We start from the raw sequence: 12,163 nt of genomic DNA on the forward strand, positions 1-12,163 counted from the left end.
CTCCATCACCTAGTCATATATTTCTTTCTTCTCCAATACCCAGCCCTTAGTGTTCCTGAGAAGCATTTCTCAAAGGCTCTTTTGTTCTCATTCCAGGTGTGTGTGGCTGTTGTGGTGCCCTTCGCCCCAGATACAAGAGACTGGTTGACAACATTTTCCCTGAGGACCCAGAGGTAAGTTGTCCTCCCTTACTATCATAGACCCATAGAATCTTAAAGCTAGAAAGGACCTCAGAAGTCATGAACTGCCCCAAAGTCAAATAGGTTATCTGAAGCCAAGGAAGGAGATTTACTGTTATTAGAGGTCTTGAACCAAAAGATGGATGACCTCCTGTCTGCTTGTTACAGTGAGAATTCCTTTTAGGGATAGGTTGGACTAAGTAACCTCTTAAATCCCTTCAAAGTCTAAAACTTCTGTGATTCTGTAATTCATCTAGTCCATCTTCCTATATGAATCCACCTCTATAATATCCCTGAACAATTGTAATCTAGATCTGAGTGTAGGCCTTCAGTGATAGGTAGAACATTTGAACAGACCTCATTGCTAGATTTTCCCTTTACTAAGGCAAAATTTGCCTCTGACTTCCATCCATGTTTCCTAGTTCAGCCCTCTGGGGCTGAGCAAAACAAATCCATCCCTTCTATCACATGCTAGTAGCTTCCCCATAATGCTCACATCCGGCACCCTGTCAGATGCTAGTAGGATGGTTCCCCCCATCATTCTGGAATAATAGAGCAGGCCTGAGTCTGGAAGGACTACTTGGTGGAGATTTCTAGCTCTCTGCCAGCATGTCTCCTTAGGACCCTTTATCTCTGAGTATTTCCAGACAGATAATCAAATGACTGGCCTGTAAAGGAATGGGACTATTTTTGTGAACTTTAGGAGCAGCATTTATCGTACTGACTTATTCTGATCTGGGGGTAGTGGGAACCTTGTCCATACTACCTTACTTGTCTTCCTTTGGTTGGATGGAGGGAAATAGCTTGTTCACTAATTATATAGTAATAAGAATGGGGCAGCTAGGTGGCACAGTGGATAGAGCACTGGCCCTGAAGTTGGGATGACCTGAGTTCAAATCCTACCTCAGACATTTACTAGCTGCGTGACCCTATGCGAGTCACTTAATCCCAATTGCCTTAAAAACATCCAGGACCATCTCCAGCAATCCTGATATATATCTTGTCACTGGCTCCAAATGGCTCTGAAAAAAGTGAGGTTGGTGACTTTGTACAGCCCTCTCTCACTTAAATACAATTCAGTGAAAGTCATGATGTCACCCCGATATCACATCACCCTAATGACATAGTCTTCTTTCTTCAAGAACAAAGGACAAACAACAACAGATGAGGAAACTGAGGTTCTGTGAGCTTAAGTTAGCCTGATGCCTGGTACATAATAAGCATTTAAATACATTATCTGTTATCTTAAAAGGCTTGTCCCTGGTCACAGACCTAGTAAATGTCAGAGGCGGGAATTGATCCTGATTCTTCTCAACTCCAAATCCAGCACTACATTCAAAACCCACCATTCAAACAGGAGGCTTCCTGATTGATAGAAAAGAAGCTAAAGGTTGTAGGATAGGCAAAGGAACTCAATCCAGTATGTTGGGGGTAGAGGGGTAGGGATAGAAAGGAGATAAATCCTATCTACTTTTGCTTTAAAATTGTCCTCCATTAGGTATTCTGTGCCCTCCATACTGCATCACTCACCTACTTCTAGACCTACTGCTTTGATCATGAAATTTTGTAGAGGTAGATGGATGGATAGATAGATACACTTATATTAGATCAGAAACAGAAAAAAACTTTCCTGTTGAGGGAACGGGGAGGGCTAGAACCTCTAAAGTTGTCTCATTGTTAAGCATTTTGTAGCCTTGACTCTGAGAATTATGACGTTCTCTTTATATCGCTTCAGCGTAGTCCAGACTTGGTAGGTCATTGTTGGGTGGTAAGATGTTCTGTCATATTTCAATCCTATCACCAATGGTGAGTCTAAGTCATTATGATTTATATTTTGATTCAAGAACCTTCCTAGGTATAGACATGGTAGGTGTGACCATGTACCACCTGTGTCTTTGTAGGATGGCCTCGTGAAAACCAACATGGAGAAGCTGACCTTCTATGCCCTCTCAGCTCCAGAGAAACTGGACCGGATTGGTGCCTACCTCTCTGAAAGGCTTATCCGTGATGTTGGCCGCCATCGATATGGGTAAGCAGTGTGATGAGGTGGGGAGCTGATAGTGTATAAGGTATGAATAGAGCCTCAGCATAGTACATTTTATGAAAACTGTCAGATAATTATCAATTGTTCATTGAAATGATACCAGCAGGGCCTGACCTAGTACACAGGTGGCTAGTTAGCTATCTCTTAAGTCAAACATTGGCCTGCTTTGTTTCTATCACCAGGTCTTGAGTGGGAAGAGAAGTTGACTTCCTGTTGATTGCATCATTTAGCATTCCTCCCCACCCTCTGAGTATAGCCCTCACTGAGAACACCTGTAGCCCCATCAGACCCATATTTGGTGTTGCCCCCATCAAACCTGTTCCGTCTTTGTCTAACTGTCTTGGGAGTTGAATCAACCCATCTATATCTTAACAAGAAGCACAGACAAAGGTGATTATAAACTGAAAAAACCATATTCAATTTTTAAAGTTTGCTAAGACACAAGGGTCAAGATTTTTTTTTTTTTAATCTGCACATAGAGTGGCTATATATCCCATTCAACATTGACACTGGGTGGAGGAAATTGTAAAGATTCAAGGGAGGTGGGGCAGCTAGGTGGCGCAGTGGATAGAGCACTGGCCCTGGATTCAGGAGGACCCGAGTTCAAATCCAGCCTCAGACATTTGACACTTACTAGCTGTGTGACCCTAGGCAAGTCACTTAACCCCAATTGCCTCACCAAAAAAAAAAAAAAAGATTCAAGGGAGTAAGACTGAAGAAGCTGAGCTAGTTTGGTGATAAGGTTGGTGAAATTGAGAGTTGGGGTACAAGAAGTGGTGGCAGAGGCAGTGGCAAGCACAGAATTGGTCAGTGGGACAGTATCCCCTGGATGAAGGAGTTAGGGTTGGAGACATGTCGAGTCTTTGCTAGGTACAGTTGGAGCTCTTAGGGGAGGGTCTCCTCTTTAAATAAGTGGGTTATGAATTTAATAGATGCAAATGGCCGTTTCATGAATGGGGAGCAGAATTTTACAGTTTCTGAAGTGGAAATCAGTCTTCTTTTTCCCCATTCAGTTCATTCTTTCCGTGTCTCTTTCTGAGTCTCTACCCCTGTCCCCAGATCTTGGTGCCTATCTTTCCTTTTTTTTCTTTCTTACATTCATGTGCTTGCACAAGTAGTTCCCATTTTGTTCCATTGTGGGTTCCTAGAAAGTCAAACATAAATCAAACCCTATTTCTCCATAGGAACATTATCCTAATTGGAGGTTGCATTCATGACTAAGGCTTCTGCATCAAATAAATCATGAATACAAACAACATAAATGCAAAGATACAGCAACTATAAACCCTTATTATCATTTAAAAGAGTACATTTGTACTCCCAGTCTAATAAAATGGGCATAAATGTGGGTATGTATTGATTATATGAGGGGCCCTGATGTGTTGTAAAGTGTACTTAGAATACATTAAAGAAAAGCGACAGCATGTTAGCTAGTGTAAGCATTCAACATTTAATTAAGAATTCTTGCCTTCTTGGAATTTATAAGGACTCTGGGGATGATTCAGATGGCCCAGATCTCCTTAAAAAAGCCAAAACAGAAAAATTACCCAGGGAATTTTGAACCAATGCCTTTTTCTTCTTCTTCTTCTTCTTCTTCTTCTTCTTCTTCTTCTTCTTCTTCTTCTTCTTCTTCTTCTTCTTCTTCTTCTTCTTCTTCTTCTTCTTCTTCTTCTTCTTCTTCTTCTTCTTCTTCTTCTTCTTCTTCTTCTTCTTCTTCTTCTTCTTCTTCTTCTTCTTCTTCTTCTTCTTCTTCTTCTTCTTCTTCTTCTTCTTCTTCTTCTTCTTCTTCTTCTTCTTCTTCTTCTTCTTCTTCTTCTTCTTCTTCTTCTTCTTCTTCTTCTTCTTCTTCTTCTTCTTCTTCTTCTTCTTCTTCTTCTTCTTCTTCTTCTTCTTCTTCTTCTTCTTCTTCTTCTTCTTCTTCTTCTTCTTCTTCTTCTTCTTCTTCTTCTTCTTCTTCTTCTTCTTCTTCTTGCTTGTAAATTTCCTTATGCCAAGTAGAGGCAGCAAAACCATCCTCCTGATCACAAGGGCAAATGATTGGGATTGGTCATTGGCAGGGGAGGGGGGAAACAAGAAATATTTGTGGTGGTAGCCAAGGAGTAATAGGGAGCCTGCTTTACAGTCAGGTTTACTTCTTGATTCTGACAGTCACTGGGTTGACAGCTGACCTAGGCAAGTCTCTTGGCCTATATATTGAAGAGCAGGTGTTGACTTGCATTGGTAAAGGAAGTTTTCATGATAGAAGTTCTCTATCCTAGTGAAATCATAGATCTGATCCCCCCAAAAATCCCAATAAGGGAGGGGTCACTTTGATAGCAAGGATAAAGGATGGTGTTATTTCCAGAAATGACTTGGTGATGTAAAAACAAAAGACATCAGTAAATTTTTTTAATTGCCTTTCAAATGTCCAAGTATTCAAAGGCCCCTTCCCCTCCCCACCAAGGACTTGAGTTGTGAGTCTACTAGCCTTTGCCTCTCTTTGTCTTTTCTCTATTCTTCCCTTTGCTTTCCTACCCAAAATTCAAGGGCAGCCTTGAACAAGAAAAGTCAAAAATTAAGGCTCATTCCTTTGCCAAGTGATGCCTTGGTCGTGATGATAGATGATTGGATGGATGGAAGCTTCAGGGCGTCAGCAGAGGTGCCTCCTTCTCCCCACTCCTGCTGCTGCCTACCTGAGTCACTGCCCAGCTCCAGCAGTGTGAGCACCTGTTTCCACATTCTATGTGGAAACTGGAATGTGTTGTGAAGGGCAGATGTGCATTAGGCAGCCTATAGTGAATTAAGGTCAGGAAGCGGGGGATGGAGGAGAAGATATATTCCGTGGAAAGGAATACAAAGCAACCAGAGTCCAGGACCATCTATAATTAGCATCTTTCCTATTATTCTGTAAGAGCCTAACTGCCAAATCTAATAGTCATAGGCCAAGAATCAGCAGCAGTAGTACATTTAATATGAAATTGGTATATCTAGCATAAGTGACTAAAAATGAGTAATTTTAATATTACTTAAAAGGAATACTTTTAGTATTTACTATTGCTACTTTTACTAGCACTTTTAGAATTTGGTAGGTTGAATCTGTCTGCACATTGTTTAAGAGCTAACTGCTGAGCACCTTGTACTCATGGATAAAGAAATCTTTACTGATATCTGTTGGAGGAGGTGGTTTATGTCACTAAAATTTCTTCTACTATTTCCTACCCTCCTGTTTCCCAGAAAGACTTCCCATGTAACAAATGATATCTTTAGAGAAAAAAACTGATCAGTACATAGAAAAAAAAATCTGAAAATATATGCAATATGCCACACTGGTGAACCTTCCTATTTCTCCAAAAGAATGGGGTGAGGGTGTCCTTTTATATCTCTTCTAGAAGGCCATTACTATTTTTTATAATTTTGCAACATCTACTTTTGATTGTTTTGTGAATGTGGTTTCCATTATTAGAGTCATTGTGTATATTGTGTGTTGTGCTCTGCTTACTTCATTTGCCATCAATCAATTCATGTAAATCTTTCCTTGATTCTCTGTATTCATCATATTTGTCATTTCTTATAGCACACTAATATTCTGCTGTATTCATGTACCTTAACTTATTTAGCCAGTCTCCATTTTATGGGCATCTCCTTTGTTTCTAGTTCTTTGCTACCACAAAAATGTGGGGGGGGGGGGGTTGTTGTTGTTTTGCAGGGCAATGGGGGTTAAGTGACTTGCCCAGGGTCACATAGCTAGTAAGTATCAAGTGTCTGAGGCCGGATTTGAACTCGGGTACTCCTGAATCCAGGACTAGTGCTTTATCCACCGCACCACCTAGCTGCCTGAAGCATACTATTTTGCACTCTGTGTGTGTGTGTGTGTGTGTGTGTGTGTGTGTGTGTTTTGGGAGGGGGAGATCTGTGTTTTTTTTAACAACATGACTAATATGGAAATGTGTTTTACATTATTACATATGTATAACCTATATCAAATTACCTACCAGCTCAGGGACAGGGGAAGAGAAAAAGAGAATTTGGAACTCAAAATTTAAAAATATATATTAAAAATTGTTTTTACAGGTAATTGGGGGAAAAGTAGAATATTTTTAAAAGTGCTGCTGTGGGGGCAGCTAGGTGGCACAGTGGATAAAGCACCAGCCCTGGATTCAGGAGGACCTGAGTTCAAATCCGACATTAGACACTTGACACTTACTAGCTGTGTGACCCTAGGCAAGTTACTTAACTCTCATTGCCCTGCAAAGAAAAAAAAAAGGTGCTGCTGTGAATATCTTGTTGTACTATAAGGACTTTCTCTTACTCAAGTGTACTTTACCTTGAGTCTGTGAACATATCTATATATCTCTATCTATCTATCTATCTATCTATCTATCTATCTATCTATCTATCTATCTATCTATGCTTCAATCTACAGTCAGAGTCCATCATTTCTCTCCCTGGAGGTGGATAGTATTTTTCATCATGAATCCTTTGGAATTGTCTTGGATCATTGTATTGATCAGAGTAACTAAGTCTTGAATATCATTACAGGATTGCTGTTACTATGTACAATGTTCTCCTGGTTCTGTTTACTTCACTTTGCATCAGTTCATGTAAATCTTTCCAGGTTTTTCCGAAATCATTCTGCTCATCATTTTTTTATAGTACAATAGTATTCCATAACAATCATGTACCACCACTTGTTCAGCCATTCCCCAATTGATGTGAATCTCCTCAGTTTCCAATTCTTTGTCATCACAAAAAGAACTGCTTTAAATATTTTTGTAAATTTGGGGTCATTTTCCTTTTTTTCACCTCTTTTGTGTACATCCCTAGTAACAGTAATGCTAAATCAATATGTGGACAGCTTCATCACCCTTTGGAAATAGTTCCAAGTTGGTCTCCAGAACAGTTGGATCACTTCACAGTTCTACCAAGAGTGCAGTATTTATTGTACCTGTTTTTCCACATCCCCTCCAGTATTTGTCACTTTCCTTTTTTGTCATGTTAGCCAATCTAATGGGTGTGAATAGCACAGAGCTGTTTTAATGAGCAGTTCTCTAATTATTCATGATTTAGAGCATTTTTAATATGACTTGGTAACATTGATTTCTTCTTCTGAAAACTGCCTGTTCATAACATTTGACCATTTATCAACTGGATAATGGTTCCTATTTTTATAAAGTTAGTTCAGTTCCTTATATCTTTGAGAAATTAGGCTTTTAGCAAAGAAACTTGCTTGTAAAAAAAAATCCCCCCCCCCCCGCCAAGATTCCCAATTTCCTTCTAATTTTGACTGGTAATCCAATGTATTTAAAAACGCTATTCTGAGAAGGGGTCCATAGGCTTCACCAGACTGCCAAAGGATCCAGAACACATAAAAAGGTTAAGAACCCTGTTAGATATTGTCAGGATTCCCACAACCCACTCCCTCACCCAGGATCCAAAGAATGTGAAATGCGAAGACGCTGACCCATGGGAGGATAATAATGATGGTGGTGGGGGCATTTCCGTAGCACTTTAAAATTTGCAAAGTCCTTTACAAGTATTACTTCATTTTAATCATCACAACAACCCTGGCTGATTGATGATCTCATTGTCCCCATTTTATGGATGAGAAAACAGGCAGACAGGTTAAAACCCTGAAGGATTCAGCCCAAAGGGCAGGGCTGGCTAGGCTAGCTTTGCTCAAACTTTCTCTGCCTACCTGCCAAGCCTTAATCTTGTGCTTTTGCCAGGAGAAAGGGCTGACAATAAGAAAGATGAGTTTTCTATTGAATCCTCAGCAGGGAAACATAAGGTTATATTGAATACTAGTCAATAATTAATCAACAAGGATTTATTAAGCACCTCCTGTACTATGGAACAGGCCTATTCCAGGATCTGGGGATATGAAGACATAAATTAAACAAGCCTTATGTGGCCTTCAAAGAATCTTCCAAGCCAAGAGCTGTGGTTGTAAGTTGAAGATGCCAAGTTGTACCTGGATGCTTACTCTATTCCCTTGAATTTTAGCATGGGATTCCTTTGATTGATATGTGAACCTTAGTGATTACTCAAATGCCTCCATGATCAAATGGAAAGATTCCCTTCAGTGATGCAGAGAAGAAGAACAGAACCCATCTGTATCTGCCCGTTCTGGATGACTCGTATTCGTGTCCTCCCAGAAGCTGACCATAGAGAAGTTCACCCAGTGTGCTGGGCACTTTCCTTGTTTTTTTCTTAACATCACAAGCATGTACATACTGGCCCTTTCTCTTGTCATATGACTAACATATCTCTTTTTTCCATCATACCTTTCCTTGAGGGTGCCTTTTCCTCTGGTTCTCCAGAAGAAGGTTGGGAATTACTGATTAGTTAATATTTATCCCTATTATTTTAACCAAGTTTGGTTTTATAGAGGGCAGCTACCTAAATTGGGCAGCTAGGTGGCACAGTGGGTAGAGTGCCAGGCCTAGAATCAGGAAGACCTGAGTTCAAATCTGGCCTCAGACACTTACTAGCTGTGTGACCCTGGGCAAATCACTTAACTTTGTTTGCCTCCATCTCTTCATTTATAAAATGAGTTGGAGAAGGAAATATCAAACTACTCCTGTATCTTTGCCAAGAAAACTCCAAATGGGGTCATAAAGAATTGGACAGGACTGAACAAATGACTGAACAAATGACTGAACAAATGACTGAACAAATGACTGAACAAATGACTGAACAAATGACTGAACAAATGACTGAACAAATGACGACTGAACAAATGACGACTGAACAAATGACGACTGAACAAATGACGACTGAACAAATGACGACTGAACAAATGACGACTGAACAAATGACGACTGAACAAATGACGACTGAACAAATGACGACTGAACAAATGACGACTGAACAAATGACGACTGAACAAATGACTGAACAAATGACTGAACAAATGACTGAACAAATGACTGAACAAATGACTGAACAAATGACTGAACAAATGACTGAACAAATGACTGAACAAATGACTGAACAAAGCTGCCTAAATTATAGCCTTTAAAATATAGAGCTTGGCACATAGTAAGTGCTTAATAAATGCTTTTCCTTCCTTCCTCCCTTCTTTATTCATTCCTCCCTCCCTCCATTCCTTCCTTATCTGTGTGGCTAGTCTTGCAAATACAGATCTATAAAGTAACTACAAATGCCATACCCCCAAATAGAAAAATCAATCAGGAACTTCTTAGGCACTATTGAATTTGAGTTGCCTTCTATGCCAAATAATCTTGTTTTCATCTCTTGGGTTTATTATAGAGAAGACTCTTGGTCACATACAGATGGGACTGAGATGTCTCCCAGTTGGTTCCTTCCAACTCTAAAATTTTGTGATTCTGTAGCCCTTAACCTAGAATTACTTGTTAACTTTTGCTTAGCTCTTATATACCTCAGCCATACTACCTACCTATGTGCCCTATACTAGGCAGTTAGGTGGCACAGTGGATAGAGCCCTGGGCCTGGAATCAGGAAAACCTTAGCTAAGATAGCTGTATGACCCTGAGCTCTGCATACTTAAGCTCTGCTGTAGTTTCCTCAACTGTAAAATGGGCATCGTGATAGTATCTACCTTCCTGGGTTGTTGTGAAAATCAAATGATATAATACCTGTAAGACACTTTGCAAACTTTAAAGCAATATGTCAATATTAGCTATTATTAAGTATTTTTACCTTACTCCTGGTTTGCCATACCCTGTCTTCTTCCAGGCCTTCTGGGTAGAGTGACTGCATTGGACCCATGTCTTTATAACTGAACTTAATTTATGTGACCCAGTCTTGTGCCTAGGTGTCCCTACCAGGTTTTTGCATCCCAGATAACCCCATGCTCCCTATGGACCCCTTCTGGGATGGGATATTCTCAAGTAGCTAAAAAAATGTGCCTTCTCCCCTCAAGGAGATATAGCAGAGACTTTAGAGAGTGCACCTGACCCTCCAAAAGCTAAGTGCAGACAGTGTTGGTTAATGTTCTTAATTATAAGAATCTGTCCTGCTTAGCTTCTAGAGGCTTTAGGCTCCGGTGAAAGGAGATGAAGGAGAGAGCTTCAAATATACCCACCTTCCTCAGGTCTCTCATAGCTGTCATTTAAGGAATCAGTGAACATACATTAAGTGCCTTCTGTGAAGGCAGCATGTTGCAATGCAAAAAGTGTCATATTAAGAATTTAAAGGCCTGAGTTCAAATCTTGGCACTGCCATTATCTGTGCAGTCTTGGGCAAGTCAATTAGCTTCTTTAGATTTTTTTTTCTTCATCTCTAAAATGGAAGGGGTTGGATTAGATGAGCTTTGAGGTTCCTTTCAACTCTAAATCTGAGACTATAGATTCTAGGCACTGTGCTAGGTACCAGAGATACAAACTGGAATGGGCAGTAAGTTATTGGATTTATAAAAGTGAAATGAGCCCTTCCATCAGGGGAGACAATATGTGCATGTGTAGGTGGTGTCAAATAAATACAAGGGAATTTGGGTGGTGGGGGAGGGGTGGAGGGGAAGCACTAGCAGCTGGGGCAAAGGAAAATTTTAATGTAGAAAGGGCTTGAGCTGAGTATTGGAAGAAATGAAGGGAAGAGAGAATGCATTCCAGGCCTAGGGGACAGCCCATGCAAAGGCACTGAATATGGGAGATGGGACTGTCATAGATAAGGAAAAACAAGACAGCTTTGCAGAATCCATGAAGGAAAGCAAGAAGTAATGAGCCTGAAATTGTACCTCTTTTCTGCCCTTCTCACACTTGGGTTAGTGTTAACAGTTATTCACATAAGTGTCTTATCTCTCTTAAACTCTAAGCTTCATGAGGGACTTTTCTCCTGTTTATGCATCTTAATTGTCTTTGTGTATCCTGGAGCATGTAGCTTCAGATTTCCCAGGTGGGTACTCCCGTCATGGAAGCAGATCACAACCCTTCTGTGGCTTTGTAGCTAGGGTTTTGCCCAGAGTCACATAGGTATAAAGTAACCCCCTAAGGGTTGCGTAGCTAGGGTCAGCTCAAGCCTTCTTGACTTGAAGCCCAGAACTTTATCCAATTGTGGCGTTCTACCTCTACATATATGTTCATATAGTAGCTCCTTATTGTTCACTAAAATAAAATATTGTAGTTGAAGCTTCTCCTGACCCCTAGCTGGGAAACAAGGGAAATTGGCCATCTTAGTTATGGGATTTAGGGAGCCATCACCTTTCCCTCCACATTGGAACAACTGTGACGTGTCGTCCCTGGCTGCTTCCATGTCTTTTTCTTGCCCTCATTTTATCCTCTGGAAAATCAGAGTGAAAAATGCCTATTATCTTAGTGCAGAGGGAGGCTTTAGAGCATTGTGAGAAAGGAGGCTCTGGAGATCTGTGATAGAGGTAAAACACCTTATCGCCCTTTTTGGTTTGTTCTAATATATGCTTAGGCTCCTCCATGATGTCTCCAGTGTTTCAGGGGCATGGTCAGAGGTCCTCTCCTGTGACATCTTCTTGCCCCCTGCCCAAGCCATGCCAGTTTCATCTATTTTGAAACCCCAGGGAAGTTCTCAGTCCTGGGCTGCTGTGCTAACACCACAGGAACTAACAGAGCCTAGCTTTGCCTGATTCCAGGCTGCTCTGGCATGAAGCTGGTGCTTGGCATAAGGAGAACAGAGACACATTAGAGCTGAGTCTACAAAGCACAGCTGGTTCTCTGGACTGTGACTACAGCTGGGCTCTTTGAAGGGCAAGGCAGTATCGACAGGAAGAGCCTGAGTATGGCAGGCTGCCCAGAGCAGGCTTTTCTCCCTGCCTGCCTTGATTCAGTGAAAGGCTAACGTCGGACCTTATACTTGACAGACTCGATGCAGATAATATCTCTGTGTGCCCCATTTGTAAGCATGCCCAGAGGTGAAGCACAGTGGGCTAGCTGATGAATTTGAGGCATGTATTTTATAAAAGCAAGAAGGAAACATAGAATCACAGGCATACGCAGTATTGACTTTG

At 40.9% G+C, this 12,163-nt stretch overlaps 1 protein-coding gene across 2 annotated transcripts in view; it reads left to right on the forward strand.

The window, feature by feature from the left end:
- Nucleotides 1-12,163, forward strand: part of EFR3B (EFR3 homolog B) — a 130,535-nt gene that overhangs the window by 57,667 nt on the left and 60,705 nt on the right. For both annotated transcript variants that reach the window (XM_043983694.1, XM_043983693.1), the window contains exons 2-3: nt 97-173; nt 2,081-2,208. In XM_043983694.1, coding sequence (XP_043839629.1) covers nt 97-173; nt 2,081-2,208 — 205 coding nt within the window. The remainder of the gene's footprint in view (nt 1-96; nt 174-2,080; nt 2,209-12,163) is intronic.

The sequence above is a fragment of the Dromiciops gliroides genome, chromosome 2 (genome assembly GCF_019393635.1).
Source record: "Dromiciops gliroides isolate mDroGli1 chromosome 2, mDroGli1.pri, whole genome shotgun sequence".
In the NCBI taxonomy this organism is placed as follows: domain Eukaryota; kingdom Metazoa; phylum Chordata; class Mammalia; order Microbiotheria; family Microbiotheriidae; genus Dromiciops; species Dromiciops gliroides.